This window comes from Oxyura jamaicensis, chromosome 5 (assembly GCF_011077185.1).
Source record: "Oxyura jamaicensis isolate SHBP4307 breed ruddy duck chromosome 5, BPBGC_Ojam_1.0, whole genome shotgun sequence".
Lineage (NCBI taxonomy): Eukaryota > Metazoa > Chordata > Aves > Anseriformes > Anatidae > Oxyura > Oxyura jamaicensis.
The window spans coordinates 51961583-51981915 of NC_048897.1; the positions used below are offsets into that span (position 1 = coordinate 51961583).

The window sequence follows — 20333 nt, forward strand, 5'->3', positions numbered from 1 at the left end:
AGCAGGACCACCACATCCTGAAGAATGGGGTCTGGGGCCTCGGAGATGGGGATGCAGCGGTGGGCGAGGGGGCACCAGAGCAGGGAGGTGCAGTGGTGGGCTGCCTGCTGCCGGCCTGGGGGGCTTGTCACAGTTACCCCAAAGCCACATTTGTAATTGCCTTTTGGTTTTTGCTCACAGATTGGAGTTGGCGAACAAGTGTTTTCCCACAGAAATATTTTGTTGGCTATTTCCCTGGCCATCCTGATGCAGCGGGAAGGCGGGGAGCCCACAGAGCAAAGGGAGCTGTCACTGCCTCTGCAGGCACCATCTCCTCTGGGAGTAATCTGCCTTAAGGAGGGGTCGCACTCTCCCTGTCAGAAAGGCAATTTTATTTTGATTTAATAAATCCCTTTTGGAATAACTCCCTTTGTAGATAAGCCCTAAAAGGGGGGAGGGGGGGCGGGTACATAAGGTGTGAGAGGTACATAGGGCGTGAGGGGCACATAAGACTTCAACTACATTGCCTTCAGAAAGGGCAACCCGGTGGAGGGGACAGCCGGGGGCGTAAGGAAAGCCCCCAAGGTGTCAGAGGGCCGCGCCGCCGGGTTCCTGAGGGGACCGGGGCATAGCGACGCCCGCTCCCCTCAGCCCGGCCGCCCCCTGCGGGCTGCCCGCTACGGGAGGCGCGGGGGGGGGGGGAGGCGCAAAATGGCGGCGGCAGCGCATGCGCAGGGAGGGCGGCGGCGGCGGCAGCAGCGGGCGGTAGCGGCCCGCAGCGAGCGGGGCCCAGGGCGCCTCAGCCGCCGCCCCGTCAGCGCCCGGCGAGCGGCCCGGGCCCGGCCCCTCCCGCGCCGGATGTGATGGCCGCCGGGGCGGGGGGGTTAAGCGGCCAGCCGCCGGCGGCCCGGAGCTGAGGAGCGGCGGCTTCTTCTTCTTCTTCTTCTTCCTCCTCCTCCTCTTCCTCGTCCTCCCCGGCGGGGACGGGCGGGCCCGATGCGGAGGAGCCGCCGGCGGGCGCCATGCAGCCGCCGCCGCAGCCTTACGAGTTCTTCGGCGAGGAGAACGGCTCGAAATGGCGGGGGCTCTTCGTGCCCGCCCTGCGCAAGGTCAGTCCGACGCCGACGCCGGTGGCACCTGCCCCGCGGCCCCCCCCCCCGGCCCTCAGCCGCTTGGTGCCGGTGTCCCCCGGGGGGGGGAAGGCTCCGAGGGGCTTTGGGAGGGGGCGGCGGCCTCGTCCCGGGGGGGTTCGCCCCTTTGTGAGGGGCTTTGTAGAGCTGGGCGGCCCCTGCCCATCGCTGGGGGGCCGGGCAGGCTTGGGGACGTGCATGCCCCCCCCCCCCCCCCCGAACTAACGATCAGAATTTGTTTAAGGGTCAGTGGTGTTAGAAGGCAGCTAAGTAATCCGGTGGCTGGCCTAAAAACCGCTCGTCACCTGCCTGAAGAGTCCTCAGAATTCTTCCTGAGGCAGGATTTTGCCTCTCGAAGCCTCCTCCTGAGCTTGCCAGCGGTTAAAGCACGAAGCCTGGCCTCGGCACTCACCAGCTCCTCCCCACCTGAGCTGGGGCTCCATCACCTTGTCCCAGAGGATTTCACCTCCTTACAATTTATTTTTACTGTGCAACACCAAAAAAATGTAAAAGTCATTAACATCACTCTTGCTGGTTCTGTCTTTGTATGTTCCGTTTGGGGCAAAAGAAATAGGACAGGATCTTACTTTCCAAGCAGGGAAGATAAATTTTTGATACCAGTGGCTGCCTGTAAAAATGCGTAATTGCTTATAGATAATCTCTTTCCTCCTGGGAAAGTTCCTTGTCTGCAGTACCCACCCTTTAGCGTGAAGCAATCGGACCGTAACGTGCGTTTCTCCTATGGACGTGCAGTATCCGTGAGTCAAAACAAAACCGTGTCATTGTTCCAGTTTCGGGGAGAAAGCCAGTTTGGAAATCCTGTTTAAAAGTTGGAATGCCCCGATACCGGCGCTGGGGATTTTTAAACCGGGCTATTTTAGCAAACGCCTGAGTTACTGTTTTGTTTACATCTTGCACTTTCGCTTTGGCAATGTGATGAGAGCCGGCCCGTTACTTGCAGGCTAGCCGAAAACTGTTGCACGGAGCTCGCGGTGTGCATAAAGCAACAGACTGTTAGTTGCTGAGCTTACAGACTGTTATTACGGCATTCAGATCGTTGGAAGCTAATGCTGGGTAGGTCTGAAAAATCTGCCTGTCACCCAGTTCTGTTAAAAGCTTCAGAAGTTATTTAGTTAAACACCTGGAATCCGAGTTAGCTGAACTTCTAAAGCGCTCTTTCATCACAGCAACCGATGCTGCAAGGGCAGAGATAACGTTCTGTTTCCCATTTCTGAAAGTTTGCTTTGTTTGGCCTTTTTTTTCTTTTTTTTTTTTTTTTTGAAATGAACGCTGCTTGAGAAAGTGGGAACAGAAAAAGAGGAAAGATTTTGTTTTTCTTTGTGTTAAGGTATGAGAAATCTTAGTTCTCAAATCGAGAAATACGTGGGGCTGGGTAACGGGTCGGTACAGTTCACCAGCACCGACGCTATTTCCTTGCCGCTTGAGCTTTAAGTCCACAACTTGCTTTGGAGAGCTCGGTTCTTTCATGGTGCGTTCAGCCAGTTTAAGGTCACTTCTTATCAAAACACTTTTAAACTCCTGCGTTTATACGGCTGACTCTGGACAAATGGAAGAAAAATCTGTTGAAGTACATTAGTTCTTTAACATGTAAAAAAGGTGAGAATCTGTCTTTTGAACAATGCTCTGCAGGCATTTAGGCAGGTAGATATCCTTAAGTTGCTAGAGTGCCAAATCGTGCCCACCAGTGGGAGTCTTCTTATGGAAAAAAAACAGAGCTAAACAGCAGGACATCATGAAAACAGATTTTTTGGTTTACTTTTTTAGTTCTTTCATATTTAAATCCCCACATCCCTAGCATTGGTACCTTAAAAACGTCAGCTTAACTAGATTCTAAAGTAGTTTCATGTATTCATTCTTTCCCAGCTGGTAGATTTACAGGCACATCCTTACTCTGAAGCATTTTATTTTCATCTGTTGCTGTGCTGGAAACCTTCTAAGTGGGAAGTGAATATAATGGAACTCATCAAAGTGCTGTCAAAGTAAATGAATCAGAAAAAAAAAACAATGAGTTTTTGCTTGCTTGCGTTGTAGTTACTACAAGTGCAGTTCGTAGTGAGTAACACGTCTACGGTCTGAGCTTTGGGAAGGCGTTTAACCTGGGAGCTGACGTGAGGAATTAAAGGGTCACGACGCCTGTCAAATACCTCCGGCAGCGAGCAGGATGCTGCTGCAGCAGCACTGCACGTGTTCCCAGCTCCCCACCAGCACTGGGTTCGCACCGAACCCTCGGCGGGTTGGTGCTGGTGGGCACCAGCACCGCTGCTGCTCTGCGAGGGTCTGCCCTGCTCCCCCCTGCAGCCGCCAGGAGCTGCCTCCCATGGGACCGAGATCCCTCCGCGGGGAGCTTCCCCTGCCCCAGGGATGCTGGAGGAGAAGGCGGTGCTCGAGGGTTTGCGCTCTCCCTTTTCACGCAGGTTTTTGTTGGTTGGGGTGGTTTGGGTTTGCTCCTGGGGTTTGCTTTGGCTTTCAAGTGTTTGGGTGGTTTTTTTCAAAGCCCGATGGGCTCTGAAGAGAAAGATGTCAAATTGTGTCTAAAGTTGGCACTGCAGTTCTGTAACCCTGCTTCCTCGTACAGATGCGGTGCCAGACATCTTCAATTGCTACCTGGAATAAGGTTTTATTCCAGTTATTTGGAGCAAATTTTCAGAATTAAACAGGTGACTCCTTAGAAATAGTATGCATTTTGGAAAGGATGCAGAATGACGTGGATACAGGGATTTATTTGCCCTAAAATATTCTTTGTTTTCCTAACATGCATTAGCATTTGGGCATGCTTTTACAAATCCGGTGGCAAACTAAAAATATTACTTTGTAAACAAGAGCTGTGTAGTCGATTGCTTTGTTTGTTGACTTTCTCTAAATCAAATTCACGAGCATCTCACAGGCATTGTCGTGTTGATTTTCTCCCTCAGCACAAGCAGGAACCGCCAAGCAATTAACGCTCCCGCGGCTGCAGGCGCCACACGTGTAGTCGTGGCTCCGTACGCTACTTGGGTTTTCTAAAACAATTCCGCTATTGCTCTGGAGCACTCATCACACTTCTAGAGCGTGACCCAAGGGTTTTCTCTTAGCAAACGTTGCATTCAGAACTACAAAAGGCCTCGCTGAGGGCATTTCTGAAGCTTCTCACTAGTGTAAAACCCAGGGGAGTTGAGCCTGCTGACCCCGCTCTTGGGCAAGGCTGCGTGGTGAGGGTTTCCATCGGTGCTCGGGTACCCGTAGGGGCTGCCCCGCTTGCCTCCCTGCTCTATCGAGTGCAGTTCATGACACATTTTCCATCGCAAGGCCAGGCCACCTCGGGTTAGAATTATTTAACTCTTGGTAATTCCCCTACAGGGCATTATTATTTAAGGCCTTATCATTTCCACAGCAGTCTCCTTCCCATGTTATGATGCTTTAAAATAATAGGGATATTTGGTTTTGGAGTCCGTTAGGTCACTGAGCTAAGAAATATACTTATTGATGCTCTTGAAACCCGGACTTCTGCAAACACGAGTGCCCCCACGCCGTTCTGCATGGGAGGGTGGCCAACGAGGGAAGTGGTGGCGATGCTTAAATAGAGATGACCTGTGAAGTACGCACACCTGCACAATTCAGAAGCACAGATAGTGGCGTGCTCACAACGGAGAAGTGGATGGAGGAGGTGTGGAAAGGAACACCGAGTCCGTGTGAAGTGCTAGCTGCCGAGCCGTCGTTAAACAATGGGCTAATTCCTCCAGAGCTTTTGTATCCCTGGTAGGGGTTGGGTATCTCCGTAGGTTGGTTTTGGTCCGTTGTCTGTGAGCAGGCTGATTTTTGTTGTTGCATAAGTATTCACTATCCTAAATAACATTAGGAACCAAAGGGACTGACAGGTGCCTCTACTTAAATCCTCTTTATCATGCTTTTTTCTCCTCGCTGCTGCACCGTTCAGCGTAAATCCCGTCCCTGGGTTTTGCAGTTGGCACAAGGCAGCAGAACTTTCTCAGGCAGCGGCACGAAATGGAGGTAGCTGTAGATCCGAGGCATGTACAGGTAGAAGGAAGAGTGCCGTCGCATTTGGCAGCCGCTGGAGGAACGCTTCCTCCAACAGAACAGCCCCGGGCTGCTTGCTGCATGCCCGACCTCGTCCTTGCGCCTTTCTCCCCTCGCCTTTGGTCGTTTGCCCCTTGGGCACCGTGTGCTGGGGGAAGCTGGGCTCAGCCCCCGGCCTCTTGTGCCCTCTTGCCAAAGCAGGGCTGTCCTGCTGTTGCCCTCAGCACCTTTTCCATGCCTCGTACAGGTCCAAGCAACCTCTAAGCCTCATCCCTGCCCATGTTCTGCCGCATGCTGAAGCCCAAAAAAAGCAGGCAAGCAGCATCTTCTTCTCTCCTTCTCTCTCCTCATGGATTTTGCACGTATTCTGAGTGAACTGCGTCACCAGGTGCAGTATTTGTCCATTATCTTTAGTTTTTCACATCTTTTTTGCCTCTTCGCGCAGTGTGAGCATTATCTAATATCCTCAGGAGAAGCTGCCGAGCCTGCAGTTTGCCTTTGCAGTTACCTGGGGCTGTTTCTGCCAGGCTTTTCTGGTGAGCTGCTGCTGCTGTTCCCGGAGGGCAGGGGGTCCTCGTGTCAGAAACGCACCGAGCACTGTTCCCGAGGCCAGCTCTCTTTCCCAGCTCTCTTTATTCTCCTGACACTTGGTGTGGTTTTTGGATGGCATTTTAGTGCCCGTGTGGTTCTCAGAGAAACAACTCTGCTGGTCTTCACCATCTCCAGATTGCAGCTTTGCTCTTTTTTCCTTTCAAGCAGTGCATGCCTCTATTTATCACCGTTTATCCTTTCTCATGACATCTCCGTGGCAGTTCTCTTAGCTTAAAATACCGTCTCCAACCTCACCCTGCTGTCCCTGAGCTCTGCTGCCCCGTGCTGCTCACAGATTTATTTATAAGCCTTCGAAGGACCCGAGTGAAAAGTTGCGGGTGTGTTCGTGGTTCGGTCTGAGCGAGCCGTCGGTGCTGGGGAGGGCGCGAAGCAGCGCTACAGGGTGCGGAGCGGAGCAACCCCTGCTTGGGGAGCAATGCCAGGAATAGGTGAGAGAGTTACAGACCTGGCATCACGGACATGGCATCTCAGATGTGTGCACACCAGTCCTGCACTGGTTCACAAATAGTCTAGGTTGGAAGAGACCTCCAAGATCACCGAGTCCAACCTCTGACCTAGCACTAACAAGTCCTCCACTAAACCATATCCCTAAGCTCTACATCTAAACGTCTTTTAAAGACCTCCAGGGATGGTGACTCAACCACTTCCCTGGGCAGCCTATTCCAGTGACTAACAACCCGTTCAGGAAAGAAGTTCTTCCTAATATCCACCCTAAACCTCCCCTGGCGCAACTTTAGCCCATTCCCCCTCGTCCTGTCACCAGGCACGTGGGAGAATAGACCACGTTCAGAATAGACCAGGTTCTGCTGTTTTCCTCCCGTGTCATAGGGCAGAGGCCGTGCCTAGCTCCGTTGGGGTTTATCTCACTTGAAAGAAGGCATTTTAACTGGGTGGATAAAATCCAGGTGTAGAATTTTCCATCCATTTTTAAGATAGGAGTGTTTGTGTACGTACAAGCAGACGCGTGCTTTTATTTCTGCTTGACCCTCTGCGTAAAAGGACGCGGTCGGGTAGAGAAAGGAGGTGGAGTGCTGGGGTAGAAAAGCAGCGAGCGTGAAGATGTGTTCAGAAACAAAACGCGAGGTGTAGACGAGAGCAGATACAGCAGAGGGGAGTGCCAGCAGAACTACCGGAGGAAACACCTCTGCGCAGCGGGCAGGAGCTGCAGGCAGGCAGAGAGGGGTGGGTTGTGGGCAGAGGCTGAGCTCCGGACTCACACACAGCGATCCAGCCGTCGGTTCCGCTGAGCACTGTCGAGGTGCCCGACGTGCTACAGCAGAAGAGGAAGGTGGGACGACGGCCTGTGCTTCGTTTAGAGTTCATCAGCCAGCTGCACATCACATCAGTGCGTGCGTTCTGTCTGCACCACGTGCGTCCCGGCCGATCTCGGGGCTGCGTTCCCCGGTGCTGCCTGTGCCCCCTGCCCGGATGTCCTCCCGTGCGCCCTCCGCTCTGCTCTCCTCCGGCCACGCTGCCTGATAGCAGGCAAAGAGCTGATGGTGAAGAGGTTTCTATCCTGCTGTGGCGGTGTAGGATGGCTGCTGGACACGCCGGGCCCCTTGCAGTAAGCAGCACGCATGTGCCAGGCAGGGCGGCTACACAGGTGGGTGGTCAGCACCCGAGATGTTTCTCATAACCGTGTCAAGTGAACGCCTTGTTTTGGTAACAGCAGACGGTTAGAATTGCAGTGAAATAGCTGAAATGCTGCTGTCTGTTAAGTCCTGTCTTGCTCAGGAGCCTGCTTCGCGCCGTGCCTCTGGCAGCAGTCGGTACAGTCGTTTTTCAGTAAATAATAGCATCAGAGGCCTCTCACCTGGTTCCCCTCTTCCTCTGGCGTGTGATGGAAAAGCATCCCGACTAAGGGATTAAAAACTCCTTCGGAGCAGCTGTTTTCTGTTTTTAATGGTCAATGTTATCTTTAGAAAAGATGAGAAGGAATAAAAACCCAGCCTAAAATTTGTCCAATTCCTTTTTTCTTCCTCCTAGCTTTCAACATCCTGGTACAAGGCAGGCCCAGAGCTACTTTCTTTGCCCGGGAGGTGTTTTCATCACCTTGGACACAGCGCAGAGAAATACTGACAAGTGCTGGCAAGGCTGTAACCAGCACGATAGTAAACATTTAACTTCTATGCACTAATTATTTTTCTTGCTCCCAAATTCATATGCTACGTTCCTCAAGCAAACAGCCTTGCAAAATTTTACGTGTCCTCTTATCTGGTCTCACGCTGTTTTTACGAGGCACGTGAAATACCAATCACTCCTGAGTTGAAATCGGTCGCTGTGGGAAAAGGGGAGTGAGTAGTGGCTGTTACAAATAGTTCCCAATTTTAATGTGCAATTTGGGAAACCATGCCGGTAGTGTAGCGAGAAGCATCACAATCAGGCTAACAGTTTTCAAGACTTCTTGTTCTGAAACTTCTGTTAATGCTGGAGTTCTGTCTTCTGAACCTGTAGGTTTGTTCTGAATCCAGGTGGAGAGGTGGGACGCCGTCATCTGGTACTTCAGGGCCATGACAGTGTATGGTTTTGGTGCTCCGTGCTGCCCAGAGACTCGATGCGCGTGTCCTGGGCTGGGTTGTTTTTCTGCTTTGTTTTTTAAGAACAGCCTCTTGGTTTGCACGTGTTCTTTCTGTGGAACAACTGGAGCTTTCGGAATGTGCTTTCACTACCAAAATAAGTGTATTCAGTAAAAATATATTTAGGCAGCATAGCCAAACTGCGCGTTTGTCTCACTACTACAGGCTAAAAAGAAGTTGCAGTTTTGACTCTAATATCTTTTCCCCAGCTTTTTACTGTTCCAAATACAACATTTGGCCCTTCCTTTTATACTCAGCACGTCAGAATTTCTCCAAGTCCCGATATCACTGAGATTCAGGCTTCAAGCCAGAGCTGCTGAGGGTCAAAATTCAGCTTGCCCCTGTATTGCTTCTAAAAAGTAAGATGAGTTTGTTTCCAGTCCTGATGCTGTTGGTTATCTCCTTGAAAAGTTTTCGTCCTTGTCTTAACACACTTCTTCCCGAGGGGCTGTAGGGGTTATTAAAATCTCACCGAGAAGGAATTTTGAGCCTGACTTCATCTCCGCAGCTGCCTCTGCAAGCTTCTGTGGCGCAGGAGCTGCCTGGGAGTGAAGGGTAGGATCTCAATTTACCTATGAAGGCTGCGTTATCATCAAATATGCAAGAGTTGGGGGGTGGAGGAGTATGGAGGGGTAAAGAGGAGGAGGGAGGGAAGGAGCTGTGTGGGAGCTCCCACCTAAAATAGGAGTGTGTCCCCCAGAAAGGCCTTAGGGCCGTGTTTAAATGCCACGCTTACAGGGCTCCTACCTGGTGCTTCGGTTCCACTGCTTGGAGCAGCTCCCTAAGGAATAATCACAAAGGCATGACACTGAAAAATAGCTGGTCCCGCTGATCTTCATCTTCCTCTTTAATGACCTCATGGTTTCTGCTTGGATTGTTTCAGAAAGAAAATGGGTTAAAAAGAATCTTGTTTCCCTCATAGCTTCTGCTCAGATTTCTGACGGCAGGGTTCTCACTGGTTAGCGCAACGCCTCCTTTTAAGTATTCTGACCCTTAAAGGAAGCAGTTACAAGGTAGATCAAAATTGTCAGCCCTGGTGTATTGTTCCAGGACAGCTAGCACAGCAGGCTCAGATATTTCAGTCTGGACCTGAAATCAGTAAGAAATCCACCCTCAGTAATACTTCCTGCTTTATTCCCTACGTTCAGTGCTTTCTCAAGCATCCTCTGCTTATTTTTTCACTTCTTTCAGTCATGCTTTAGATGAATTCCATAAAAATAAGTTCTGTTCTTGAGGCAGCCGTCTCTGATTTGCATGGCTGGTGCACGGCTTCCCGAGCTGTCTCTTTGGTTTGCCCGTGTCTCACCGTCAAATAGTTTTCTTCAGACTCACAAACTGCAGTCAGGTCATTTTCTTTGTGGCACTGGCTTGCATTTCTAAGACGAGTGCCCCTTGTGAGAGGAGGAGGATGGCTGTGGTCAGCATTGGAAGTTTTCCCTCTTCTCTTCAAGGAGCCCAGCTTCCCCTCTTCATGTCCCAGCTCCTCTTCTTGTCGTTTCAGTGGAGCATCTTTGAGGGTTATTTTGTGGAAAATGTCATTTCTGCTTATTTCCTACTTAGGTAGCCAATGCTTCTGCCGTGGTAAAGCTCTGCGGAGGGATGCGTGGCAGGACCTTCGCCTGACGCTTCCTGGTTTTCCATTGTTTTGTGAGTTAAACTCTTGTGCAGGAAGAACGTGAAATGTTCCTCTATTACTGAAAGCCTGCAGTCTGCAGCAAGTGTTTTCAGAGTGCTTTGGGTTTTCTTGGGTTTATTCTTTTCTTTCAGTAGTATCTGATCTTGCGTCCAGCTGTACAACAGCTGAATGAAGCCAGAAACTATTTGTGTTTGAGGTGCAGAGAAATAAATGATGCCTACAGGTCTATACAACTGTGACAAAACTGGGTGACTGGATCAGAAGCAGCGGGTGTGCTCCCTGCTCTCTCAGCTCACAGCTGCCTTGGTAATGCAAGTCTTCACTTGTGGGGTTGGAGGAAGGGTGCCAGGGCAGAACCGAGCCCTAGAAGCATGCCGTGATACCCGGCCGGGTGTCTTTCCCAGGGCATAGCACAGGAACCCACACATTCGGCCGTCTTTTTCACCACCACAGCACATTACCTTGATGATCAGCTCCATTACGGTTAGCACCCAGGTAGGTCTTCCCATTTTTGTTGTCTCCCTCTGCTCCCCTGAGATGTGCTCCCCATCTGTGCTACCCAGCCCTGAGGCCTTCATGATTCAGACGGAGAGCCCCGAGCATACTGCCATGAAATTATTAGTTGAAATTATTAGTTAACGTGGAGGAGGCCCTCTGAGCCCCTCCATTTGTGGATTTGCCCATGGTCTTTGGAGGGACGGATTTCAGGGGAGCAGAGGTTGACCCAAAGACATCTTCTCCTGAGAAACTACCTCACAGCTTGTCTTGTGCTTGAAACCACGCACAGAATAGTGGCGGTGTGGGTACGTGCGATTCCTTTTTTGAAGTGATTAACATATAATTTGTTTTGGGGAAAGTAGGGAATTTCCCTGCATTGCATTTAGGAATCTTTTGGCTCTAGTTAGAGATCGAGTTGGCGCTTTCCTGACTGAGATGCTGCCAGGGAAAACTGAGTGTATAGGCTAACTCCTGAGGGTGTTGGGTTTTGCTGGTGGTGGTTTTTAGGGTGGGGTGATTGTTTGGGTTTGGGGGATTTTTAGTAGGAAAACAGCCATGTTGGACCAGGGTGAGTTGCTGTGGCCCTTTAGCTTGTGTGGGCACAGGCTGAGGCTGCCTGGTCTACCTTGGCCTTGAGCGAGAGAACAGGCGTTACCCTGCCCCGTGTTCGAGGCACTTTCCACTTGTGACGCTTGTATTTTGACACATGCTTTTTCATTGGTCTCCTCCCTGCTGTAGGTATTTCATATCTCTTTCTCACACCTCAGACAACGTTTCATGTTCATTTTAGTTCATTTTCAACTTCATTTTCCTGACAGAGCTGCAACAGTCCTTGCCCATTGTTGTGGCCTTGGCTTTTTATTGCCACAGGTTTTAAGAGTGCCTCAGTTCAGTGCCCTGCCTCCTGGTTAGCTCTTTCCCTGGTTTTCTTGCTTGTTAAATCTTTTCCTGCCCCTGCTCCTCCTCTGTTCACAAATCACCCAGTACTCGTTGGTAGGGTTAGGAATAATAGTTTCTTACTCATTCTGTGGATGAGTAACTGTGGAATTACTGACAGGGATGGTTTTCAGTGCATCTTTAGCAGAAATCTGCCTGGGCTTAAGATTTCTTCCTGGTCATAAAGGCTGAACAGATTTTAATTGAATAGAGGCACCAACATTGCGGCAGTAGGAATTGTCATCCTAACAGCCCAGGAAAACTTGGGGGGAATTACTGCAAGTATGCAGATTTACAGCAGGACAATCCAGGGGTACTCTGCTTTCACTACGCTTCATCCTTCTGTGCAGCTTCTGAATGAAAAATAGACTTATTTTTTTTTTATTTCCTTTGGACAGGTTCAGCAACAGGTTCACCCAAACCTTTCAGCAAAAGAAGATTCCCTCTTCTATATTGAAGAGTTGATACTTCAGCTGCTAAACAAACTATGCATTGCTCAGCCACGGACTGTCCAAGATGTAGAGGTAAGGCTAGATGCTGGGAAACCAAGGGCTTGGTTTACTGAGAGAAACAAAGACATTCTGACCCATGCAGGTCGGAGTTAAGGTAAGATGAATCTGAAGAGTAAAGCTTGGTAACACCACTTTTCTAGAAGATTATATAGCATTCAAATTTCATAGAGCATGTTTAATTGGAAATTCCTTTTCTTAAACAGTGATTCCGAATAGAAATGGAGGATTTTTTTTCTTTCAACATTGTTTTTGTAAATGCAGAATGCTCTGAAAGATTTTTCTGCTGCTTGAGTACACCTTGGGCTCGAGAGTGAAAGGATGTTGTGATTCTTTTGCTGCTCTTTGACCTTAATATATGGAAAAAAATAAATGTTGTAATGAAAGGTTACAGTTGTTAGGCCTGGATTGTGCAGCTGAGGGAATAGAGTTGTATGTTCCTGGAACTTTATTGAACTCACTGAGGCTCTTGTATTATTGCAGCTGTCTGCTTTTGTGTCATCAGTTACAAAATGAGAGCTTTAATGGAGTGCGCCTCAGTATGCAGTCTGGAGGGAGCAAGTGCTTTCATGTAGCTGTGATCCATTATAGCTTTGCAGAGTATTACTTCTACATCAATCTATGTGTCCAGGGTTTTCAGCCTAAAACAAAGTGAAGTCCTCATCTGCTATTCTCAATGTTCGTCCTGGATATAAATAAATAAATATTTACCAAATAATTGCCCGAGGAGATTCAGATTTTTATGAGATGCAGTAATCACCCCTTATCCAACATGGAGCCGATTCATTAATTATTAATTGTGGTTTATGATTAATGTATTTTGTAATACCGATGCATAAAGATGATAGTAGGACTAAATAAAAGTAAAATTGAATAGTCCTCTAATAGCCCTCAGCATTGTTGCTACCTTGAGTCTGGCTTTGAACCTTAGATGTGAAGTTGAGGAATACCATGTTCTTTCTCCAGTTCCCGGCTGATCAGCCTCTCCGTGCGCAGGACAATTTGAGATAGCACCGATCAGTTTGCCCACTAACTCCATGATTTTCTGCTTTTGAGTCACGAGTTGATAAAATACCCTGTGTCCATGTGAATTAATAGCTTTTTGTTAGGTCGTGTATGTGCTCCACAAATTACTGTGTGCAAAGCTGCACACCACACACCCAATCTTCTGAGGAGACTGACAGCTCTCCAAGTTGTGCGTATGACACTAAATCCTGTGTATTGTATTTTAAATACACCTGACATTTTAAAGCTGTGATCAATAAAACGTTGTTGCACTTGGCAATACAACAGTTATTTAACTTACCAACACAGAGTTCTGTTTAAACACGTTCCCCAAAACTTTATTATTCTGTTGATCAATAAATTCAGACTCTTCCAGAGCAGGGGAAGTAGAATTCAATTCAGTGTCAAGGTTTGTTGGTGAGGCTGCACTGCCAGCAGGCATCTGAGAGCCCCAAATGAAGGCTTTTGGCTCTGCTCCTCAGCTGTTTTTAGCTGTTGCGAGAAAACATGAGAGCTATGATCTCTAAAGTTTATCATGCAGCTATTTACATAACAGCCTGGAGTTAAGGGAACTATTTGTGCATAACGTTAAACGTAAGTATTTGCAAGATCTAGAATCTCAAATTATAAACGTTTTATAAATAGTAAAAGCCCTTCAAATTGTTCCCAACAAAGCGCTGGCAGCCAGGAAAGTCCTCGTGCACGTGATGCTTGTTATTCGTTGAAGGACATCTGAATTCCACATTTTACTCGTGATCTCCTGGTAGCATCTCAAGGAAAGTTCCCTTGGTAAAACCAGACTGTGGCTTCAGGCTGCTGTCCAAGAAAGGGCCCAGCGCATTTGCCTGGCACAAGCGGCTGACACAGACAGCTGAACATGGAAAGGCCAAGTGCAGATACTAAAAAAGCTGCCGCTAGGAAGACCTCAGGCCTCCTGTGAAATGTCAGAATATAGGCAAAAATCTTTTTCTCAATTTTTTCTCAAAGGAAGACACAGATTTCACCACCTTTCTCGAACCATTCTGTAGCTAACCTATAATGGAGCCGTGGCAGTTGCAGTGTCCTGGAAGACAACTCACTTTTCTTTTGTGTTGGTTATGCAATAGCTGTTTAATTTAATAAATCTGTTTTGCCCAAGTCCCTTAAGAAGCAGTAATCAGCGCTGAGTTTAGACTTGTTCTTGCAGCGTTTCGTTCCTCAGCTCTCAGGGGCTGCTGCTGCAGCAGGGAGCCCGGAGAGCGCTGTGGAAAGCAGGAGTGAGGTTTTGCACGTGTTCAGCGTGGGACTGCTGCCCAAAACAGTTTATTCTGTTGTGGGGGTCATCTCACCTGCTCCTATAGCAGGTGGGGAAGTGCAAACCTATATAAAGCTGGAAATTGCATACAGTTTACTGCGGTATTGTGGGCTGTAAACTGCAGCCACTGCGACTGGCCATGCAGCAGGGACGTTGTTCCTGTGCGGGCTTGTGGAGTCCAAAGTGCTCCAGCCAGCCTCTTTCATGAATCATGAACTCATTCCTGCACTCGCTTTTCGCTTCTGCCATAAACTTCATCTGATACAGGGCAAATTACGTTCTGGGCTTTCATGAAATAGGAACAATAAAAACTTGCTTTCTTGGTTTAGATTGTGAGCTGTTTAGTACTTCCTCATGTTGTTTGTATTTTGGGCTCCTGGTCTCTGCTGAGGTTTCTTGCAGCTCTTGTTCTTTGTGCTTAGGAAAGGGAAGTTTGGGATTACTGCAAGGAGTGAAGCTGAGTTGGGTAAGAAGGAGAGAATACTTAGAAAACGTGTTGCAAACTCTGAGGAGGAGGATAATTGGCTATACTGCAGGGGAAGTAATTTGTTGTTCTGTTTTTTTAACTTCTCTTTGATTACTGTGGTTAATCTAATTGTGTTCTGTATGTTTGGACAGGAGCGCGTTCAAAAGACATTTCCTCATCCGATAGACAAGTGGGCGATTGCTGATGCGCAGTCTGCTATAGAGAAACGAAAAAGAAGAAACCCTCTCCTGCTACCAGTGGACAAAATACACCCATTATTAAAGGTACTTAAAGCAACAACCTGATGACTGCTGCTTCTGCCCACCACACAACCCCAGCTGTATTATTGCCCTCCAGCGTAACCTTTAGATATTTCTTTAATTTGTGTCAAATTAGGTAAGTTTCTGGTATTGGCTGAAAGAGTAAATAGTCACCATAAAACCAGACAAATATATTGTAGTGTGTAATAAATCTAGATCCCTGAATTCATCATGTTCTAGACATTGGCTTGTTAACATGTTATTCTACTTTGAAATATGACTAGTTAGTTTTAATATAAATAAAAGCCGAACTCAAATACCTTACCTATTTCAGGAGCCCTGTTTTGATGCTTGATTTGTTTCAAAATGCTGCAGAAGCTAAAACAGAAGAAGAGAGAACATTTAGGCACTGTTCCCTGTATCCTGTCAACTAAGATGTGAATCGATGTCCTTACTGTTAAAAGCCACTGATACCTTGCTTTTAAAATCCGTAGATCCGCGAAGGTGTAACAAAAGACCAAAAAACTGACTTCATCCTTGGTGGGTTTTGAGGAGAGTGGCCATCTCAGTTTTCAGATGTCACGTCAATTATACCAGGTGTAGAGCTCCTTACTCCCAGCCAAGATTTAGTGTCGCACAAGAAGTATCAATTCCTATTGTGCCCATGATAAAGCAGTACTCTGAGTGCTGAATCATTTCTAGATCTGTGCTGAACCAATAGATTCAAGCCGATTCAAACATTGCTCTTTCTTTGGTATTTCTTTTTCTTTATTTTGCTTGTGGTTCATAGCTTAAAAAATGCTTTTCTCCAGCGGTGGCATTATTGAGCAGAGGTTCCAGCTGCATTGAGAAAACATTATTCAAGCATAAGCAGAAATCAAAGCACTCTTTCAGGCATAGTCCCCGTGCTCTTACATACAACGTGTCTCAGTTTGTGGCAGTAATGAGATGGGAAGAGAAGTTAGGAAAGAAAACAGCATTTACCAAGACCTTTCCAGACAACATTGGCTTTCTTTTGTGAAGTCTGCATTAGAAGTGTGTGGATGTAGATATAGAACCTGTTTTTTAAGAAGATGCATCCAAAAATGGTAAGAATGATGCTAGCATGAACTTAGTCCTGATGGTCCTGTCACCAATAACGAGATTGTGTGCTGCATGCTGTGTGAAACATGGAACATGCATCACAAGAAGAAGGTGTAACATCCATCCTGTTTGTGTCTTTTTTGTTGTTGTTGTTGTTTTTTCCTGTGCAGACTTTAAACTTTTCCATCAAAACCAATTCAAAATGAAGCGTCCAGATTTGGGCCCCAGTCCTGCAATAGATGCCATAGGTGTAGGCTAAAATCTAAGTACCAGACTGGTTCCAGTTAAGTCTCTTCCTTGAAGGAACGCTATTTTTAGGCCTTTCATTTTTAGGGGAAGGTTTATTGTAAGTTCTGTAGCTTTTCATCTGGTCAGTATATGGCAAAATAGCGCGAGGAAGTGTTTGCAAGCATTTCCTTTGAGGCTGTTTGATGTCCTTTGTCCTTGCTATTACATTGCTGTAAATCAGCGACACAGACAAGATCAATTTCAGTAGAAAACCAAGTGTATTAATTGTCACTCCATATGAATTTTTGGAATAAATAGCATTTTCCCCTTGTTTTCAATTTGCAGGAGGTCCTAGGTTATAAAGTAGATTACCATGTCTCTCTGTATATTGTGGCTGTCTTAGAATACATCTCAGCTGACATTTTAAAGCTGGCTGGAAACTATGTCTTCAATATACGACACTTTGAGATCTCCCAGCAGGACATTAAAGTATCGATGTGTGCCGATAAGGTAAGGAGTGGGTTGTCTTTTGGACAGATAGATACAGGAGGTGATATCTTGAGAGGATGCATCTGAAGTAAGATAGGCGGGAGGCTTACTGAAAGGCAGAAGCTTCTCTCTGAATTTGTGCCAGACCTGTCATGGTAAAGACTTAAGGTTAACCTAAGCCTGCTTTGGCACGGTAATACTTCTTATAAAGCAATATAAGGACAGAAAATGTTGTCCTTTATTTCTCAGCTCTGTAACTGTCCTCCTGATGTCACTTTGTCATGACAGCTCTTTCCTTCTTTATAATACAGAAAAGACCTTTAGTTTTCTATTCTCATTAATATGAGAAACATTTTTCTTGAATTTTATCTTTATCAGGAGGGTTTTGTCAAAAGCTTACGCAAGATGCCTTGTTTTCAGAGTTCGTTCTGCATGAATTGTAACTTGTTTTCTAGGTCGTACTAACTTATAAAGGGGAAAATGGCTTTGGCATCTGTTCCAGCCTTCTGCTGCCAAAGTTTAAATATTACTCCCTTGTGAAAGTGATCACAGAAAGTATTGTATTAAAAACTCAAAGGATTTCTCTGAACACATTGAAAGAGCTGAGCTTGATCCAAGTGTAAAAATCAGGCTAGCATGTAATTTTTTTAATTTTTTTGCTAGGTTTTGATGGATATGTTTGATCAGGATGACATCGGCTTGGTTTCTCTCTGTGAAGACGAGCCCTCTTCTTCTGGGGAGCTCAACTACTACGACCTAGTGAGAAACGAAATCGCAGAAGAAAGGCAATATCTGCGGGAGCTAAATCTGATAATAAAAGTATTTCGGGAAGCTTTCCTGTCTAACAGAAAACTGTTCACACCTAATGTAAGTCCTTAATAGGTTATTGATGTGCAATGCTAGTTTCTCCATTAGCAGCCATGACGTATCAATTTTACATTAACGGCATCGGAGGTAAAATTGAATTTGATTTATTGTATGTCAGTGCGTAACAAGCGCTGACTGTATATGAAATAAAAGGGAGGAATTGCCATTAGGAGTATGAAGAGCGCTGCTCTCAGAGTGAAGCCTGATGGACAGGATTCCTGGCTGGATGCCAGCGATAGCTGGTGCCCTTTGGTCATGTACGTAATCGTTAACTTCTGCTTAACACAAGAATTATCTACCTGCATGTACAGTGAATGCAGATGAATGCTTGAATTGACATTTGAAGTCTATTCCAGGGCCCCCTATCTGCAGAAACTGCAAATAAAACAGCCCTTGGCTCCAGATTCTCTCGCATGTGACTGACTAAAGGAAATCTCTGTTAGATTTATGGTTCAAGTACTTGATAATTGACTGAAATTATATTTGTGGCAAATTTTGTTTTCAGGATGCTAGAGTCTTAAAGGAGAAGCACAGCTCTTGTAGGAGAAGTGATAGTAATGAGAGGTTAGTGAACCTTTCATGTGGGAGGAAGGAAGGAGAAGGGGACCAGGCCAGCAAAATCTGAACTGGGATTCTTAAGTGATACCAGAAGGTTAAAAGGAGAGGCAGCAGAAGACGTTCTCATTACTGCTGAGCATGGAGGTCCCTTGGTGGCTGATGGGACAGCAGAGAATTGTGCAAATGTGGGGACAGAATTCAAATGAAGAAGATAGGGGGAGAAGGGAGTGATGGTTTGGAGTTGAGGAGTATTTGTTACGTGGGAATGGGCATGAAAGACTGAGATTGCTCGTTCCCATGAGGAGCTTGCCATGGTCTTGCAGCTAGCAGGACGAAGAAAGCTGCAGGGTTAGGTAGGGGCAGAGAAGGCTTTTGAGAAATGTTTTTCAGAGGGGTCAGAAGAAGAAGGAGAGCTGTTGGAAGAGATTGCATGCCTCTGTGGTGTGTGAATCTGACAAGACTAAAAGCAGGCTTTGTAAAAAGAAACTGCCAGCTCAGCTCCTCTGTACCCAGGTAGTGTTTTTGCTGAAGTAGCCCAGTGCTGCTTTAGTTTTACCTGTGCTCTTGAGGCTCTGACCTTGGAACTGCTTTAAGTTGCCTCCTTCCCATTGTGTTCTGTGTCCCCTCATCAGAGGAGAAAATAACAGCTGTGAATTGTGGCTGAAAAGGCTGGACATTTCTGTCCAAAGCTCGGAGCAGACTGTATCAAGACTGCTGCCCTTCCAGCCTTGGGAGGAAGGTGTACTTTCTTTTGCTGGGGTGAGAATTGTGCAAGGCTGGATGTGCCCAGACAAGCCTGCTGGGCTGGGGAGGCCACGTAATTTAACTTTCTTCCTAGCTCTTCTCCACTTACCTCTTGGTTCGGACTTCCTGAAAATGCTGTGGTATTTACATAAACAAAATATATGATTCTAAACACTACTGAGATACATTTCACGTTCACAGGATATTGATGTGGTATTCAGCAACATTTCAGATATTCATGAGTTGACAGTGAAGCTTTTGGGATTGATTGAGGATACTGTAGAAATGACTGATGAAAGCAGTCCTCATCCTCTGGCTGGCAGCTGCTTTGAGGATCTTGCAGAGGTAAGGGCTTTGCTTTACTTTGCTTTTAATGCTGTGGTTTGGTTTTGCTGCTTTTTTTTTTCCTTAGTAAAGTTCTGGTCACGACTCTAATATCTCCAGTAAGTTTATGGCTGTAATTAGTTCTTTTATTAGGCTCTGAGCAGAGATCTTCCTTACCTATTCTTTAATAGGTAAGCTAAAGTATTTTCTGCCTGTCACAGAAACTGTATCAAGCAGTTGAGCACAAAACTAAAATCTTACTTTGGAGTGGGAATTAATTGCTACGATCCTGTAGGGATGTGGTTTTGAAAAGCCATTACCTGGCGTTGTTTACTGGAAGGAGGTGGTACATTGATTTCTGTAGGCTTTGGTGTCAGGCCCAGGACTACCCAAAAACTGTAGCAGTTGTAAGATGACTTGAATTATTCAGACAAATGCGTTATTATACATCTGGAATGGGAAATGTCCATGCTAAGCAATGACTCCTGGAGGGAATGAGCTATCAAAACAGACAAGCAATTAAGCAGGTTCTTTACTGTTCAGTATTACAGCAAAAGTGCTACCCATACCCATTGGCCTGTAGGTATAAAAGAGAAGGAGTTAAGGGGAGAGGCTGCACATGGAATTTGTGTGGCTTTGTTTTGTTTTTGTTTTAATGGGGCTTTCAAATACTGGAAGGTCTGCAGAAGAGTCACAGGAGTAGTTTTAGAGAAAGAAATAGACTGAGACAGAGCTCAGTTTGGTCAAACAATATGGGACAGGTATACAGGTACCTTCATGACCTGAAAATTGAGCACAGAATTGCTCTGGAATTCATCATAAAGGGGCAGAGCAAAAAGCAGTATCTGGAAGGCAACAGGACAGTGCAGGTTAGAAATACGCCACACCTGTTTAACTGTCAGGGGAGCTAACTCTTGGAATAAATAACCAAGGTGGGTGTGGATTGGATTTGTTTCTGCCTCTGGGCATGTTTAAATGAGAGGTGTGTTGAGCCCAGGTTTTTGAACCGAAGCGTTAGGGTAACCATGTAAACCGTATGGACTGTGTTACAAAGGAAGTCCAATGAGATGGTCTGGCCTGAGAGAGAGAATATCTCAGATGAAT

At 46.7% G+C, this 20333-nt stretch overlaps 1 protein-coding gene across 3 annotated transcripts in view; it reads left to right on the forward strand.

Annotated features, from left to right (window-relative positions):
• Positions 1–687: 687 nt before the first annotated feature.
• The window catches only part of SOS2 (SOS Ras/Rho guanine nucleotide exchange factor 2), a 52525-nt gene continuing 32879 nt past the window's right edge, over positions 688–20333 (forward strand). The window contains exons 1-6 of one of the 3 annotated variants that reach the window (XM_035327542.1): positions 688–1088; positions 11801–11926; positions 14829–14960; positions 16593–16757; positions 17400–17603; positions 19107–19250. In XM_035327542.1, the coding sequence (XP_035183433.1) occupies positions 1002–1088; positions 11801–11926; positions 14829–14960; positions 16593–16757; positions 17400–17603; positions 19107–19250 (858 nt within the window). In that variant the 5' untranslated portion in view covers positions 688–1001. Of the gene's footprint in view, positions 1089–11800; positions 11927–14828; positions 16025–16592; positions 16758–17399; positions 17604–19106; positions 19251–20333 lie in introns of those variants that run through there. The other 2 variants (XM_035327544.1, XM_035327545.1) reach the window with 2 other exon arrangements.